The 3,061-nt window shown below is 27.8% G+C and overlaps 1 protein-coding gene across 1 annotated transcript; it reads left to right on the top strand.

Moving 5' to 3' along the window:
* Positions 1 to 938: 938 nt before the first annotated feature.
* On the top strand, positions 939 to 1,484 carry LOC9300012 (flowering-promoting factor 1-like protein 3). Its single transcript, XM_002865650.2, has one exon. The coding sequence runs from the start codon at positions 971 to 973 to the stop codon at positions 1,292 to 1,294; it is 324 nt and encodes a 107-aa protein (XP_002865696.1). The 5' UTR covers positions 939 to 970; the 3' UTR covers positions 1,295 to 1,484.
* Positions 1,485 to 3,061: the final 1,577 nt, after the last annotated feature.

Here is a 3,061-nt window from a genome sequence, read left to right as displayed (position 1 = left end):
GACAATTCGCGACTAGACTATGACAAAGTTGGAAGGATTTTATTACAATTTACAACTAAAATAGACATTAAGTTATTGGTTTATTAATTTGTAAATCCATATAGAATTTGAAAATTTCTATTAATTATTAAATCAAGATATATGGATTTTGAAATAACATGTGTTTACCCATGAATTTGAATCCTTCTATTTTTCTCTTTCAATTCCATTCAATTCCATTTAAAACATAATTTGGATTCTCAAATCCAAAAACAAATGACTAAACGAATAACATATGATTTTAACTAGTATTTATAAATCATAGAACCAATAACACATGAATTTAATTAGGATTTTAAAATCAATGATTGAATAACAAATGATTTTTGTTTGGATTTCTAATTCCATATAAATCCACGAACCAATAACTCTTCCTTAAGTTTGGATTCATCCCATATTCTTGTTTATGGACCTATTTAAGGACGTACTCACTAGACACGTAGGATCTCCTTTGCCCATCCCCTTGAGATAAAATATCGAAAGGACTTGTCAGTCGAATAAAGTGAAGCAATGCCCATGTTTATGAGGAATGGCTTCACATAATTTATTCACAAGGGTCGACTGTGTTAAAGATAAACACACAAACTGAAAAAAGCAAAAACAAAAAAAAAAGAAGAAACAAAAAACATAAACTAATAATAATTCAAATTCGTCAGTTTTCCAAATAAAAATATTTATTAAACATCCACCTATTTAAATAAATATTTTGAAATGTTTGTTTGCAAGAAAACTTTTGTTAATTCATGGCAGGTTACATGCATATACATATTTGAAAGTTTCGTTTTGTCAATAATTAAACGAGTAAAAACAATCTACTAATCCTAAACTACTATATAGCCTGTAACCGAGTTTGCTTTTACTATATAAACCCTCATCTTCTGTAACCTGTAACCCCAAGAACAAGTTCAAATTAAAAAATCAAGATCTCGAGATGTCGGGAGTGTGGGTGTTCAAGAATGGCGTCGTACGACTAGTGGAGAATCCTGGAGCTGAGACAAACATTGAGAACACAAAGCGAAAGGTTTTGGTTTACACTCCAAGCAACGAAGTCATAACCTCTTACTCACATCTCCAGCAACATCTCTACGCACTTGGTTGGGAACGTTACTATGAGGAGCCTCATCTCCTTCAGTTCCACAAAGCATCTACCGTTCATCTCATCTCACTCCCTAGTGATTTCTCCAGGTTCAAGTTGATGCACATGTACGACATTGTTGTCAAGAACCGTAACATGTTCCAAGTCAAGGACATGTAACCATTTTTTTCTTCTCCGATTTTCGATTTTCAAGTTCTTGATCATAATGGGTTGTGTGTCTCATGGTGTGGCTTAATATTTATTATGTCTCTTGTGAAGCTAACTCTGAGTTTGGTGATTTTTTCTTTTTGTTGGAATTGAATGTTGGATGTACTAATAAAAAGCCTGTAATTATCAAGTACATCTATTTTAAAATGTTAATAATTGTCTACCATAATTGAAATCTCAATGAGATGATTCGTCGGATTTGGTTCCGTAATCCTATTTAATATGAGTATTTTTTTGGCGGAACTAGGATTGTATATGAAACTGAATTTTTTACTTTTGAACAAAGTATTATATATAAAATGTATATTACAAAAAGAAAAAGCTTTAGTTTTGTAGTTGATGGATGATCAATAGTAAAATTTATCAAGATTACATGATCAAGAACTGTCTATAAAAAAAGAAAAAAAAAATAAGAAAAAAGAACTTTCTAGAATGGATGGGCCTATTTTTTAACGGGAAATTTCTTACGAACATTTTTCATAGAAAAACGGTAGAGAATATATATATATATATATATATATATATATATATATATATATGTATGTAACACATCACAAGATGTTGATGTCGTTGATATTATAAATATAAATATACTAGAGATTGACCCGCGGTGTACCGCGGGTTTTTAAGTTTTCATTAAGTTTTTGTAGGTTTTCATTAATTTTAATGTTGGATTTTTAAGCCAGTGTTAAATAGTAGTTTTGTTGATTGTGGATAATTTTGGTGTCTAATAGTAGTTTTTATGTTCTAACAGTGTATATATATCTCTCTATATTTCATATTGTAATGATATATTTTTTTTTGTTTTTAATTTATTATTAAAATTCTACTTGCATCAATTTTAGTGATTTATTTTAAAGAAAAAATAGGCTAACCCGTCTCTATACTAAAAAAACATGTAAAATAAAAATTAGAATTGAAAATTGTCATTTTCTCTTTACAAATTTATTTAAATTATGATGTGTTAATATTTTACGAAATGCTCAAAAATCTTAAATTTGCTTTATACTTGTGTAAACAATTCTTAATTTTTTATATGCCAACAACTTCAAATGCTAGTTTTTCGTAGTATATTTAAATCTTCAATATATTGCTAAAATTTAAAATCAAATTTAAAGAAAAAACTAAAAATTGAAACACTAACTTCAACTCGGCACTCTAAATCTCTAATTGGTCCATTATATAATCGGAGCAAATCGATGACTACGTCTATCTCCTCGATCATCTCTTCACCTAGCAAAAAACAAAATAAGTAAAATCAGTACCTTACATAATCTAGAGAAAAGACTCTCTAAATTGAGAAGATGATTTTGATTCAAGAATAATCACCTATCATGGTCACGATTTTGATAAGTAACATTTTCGAACTATATGAGTATTATAATTCAAAATAACATTTTTTTATAAATTCGATTGATATAAAATGTTTTCAATGATATATAATTTTCATTAACATTTTCAATAACATTTTTGATAACATGTTCGAATAATGGATTACTATATAACATTTTTGATAACATTTTTGAATAGTAGATTAGTATACAACATTTTCGAATTATATTAATTGTGTAATCGTTTGAAGAAATAATTTTTCGAATTATACGAATTATATATACAAAATCTTTTAATATTTTTAAACCCGTTTGACTCGTTGACCTATTAATATATATTAGTGACATGGAATAAAATGATTATGATTAGAATTCTCTAATGGTATAT

This window comes from Arabidopsis lyrata (assembly GCF_000004255.2).
Source record: "Arabidopsis lyrata subsp. lyrata unplaced genomic scaffold ARALYscaffold_8, whole genome shotgun sequence".
NCBI lineage: Eukaryota > Viridiplantae > Streptophyta > Magnoliopsida > Brassicales > Brassicaceae > Arabidopsis > Arabidopsis lyrata.
This window is presented reverse-complemented; position numbering and strand designations above follow the sequence as displayed.

Bases quoted from the DNA above. Each gene is read 5' to 3' on its own strand.
- LOC9300012 (XM_002865650.2), top strand. From the start codon at position 971: ATGTCGGGAGTGTGGGTGTTCAAGAATGGCGTCGTACGACTAGTGGAG.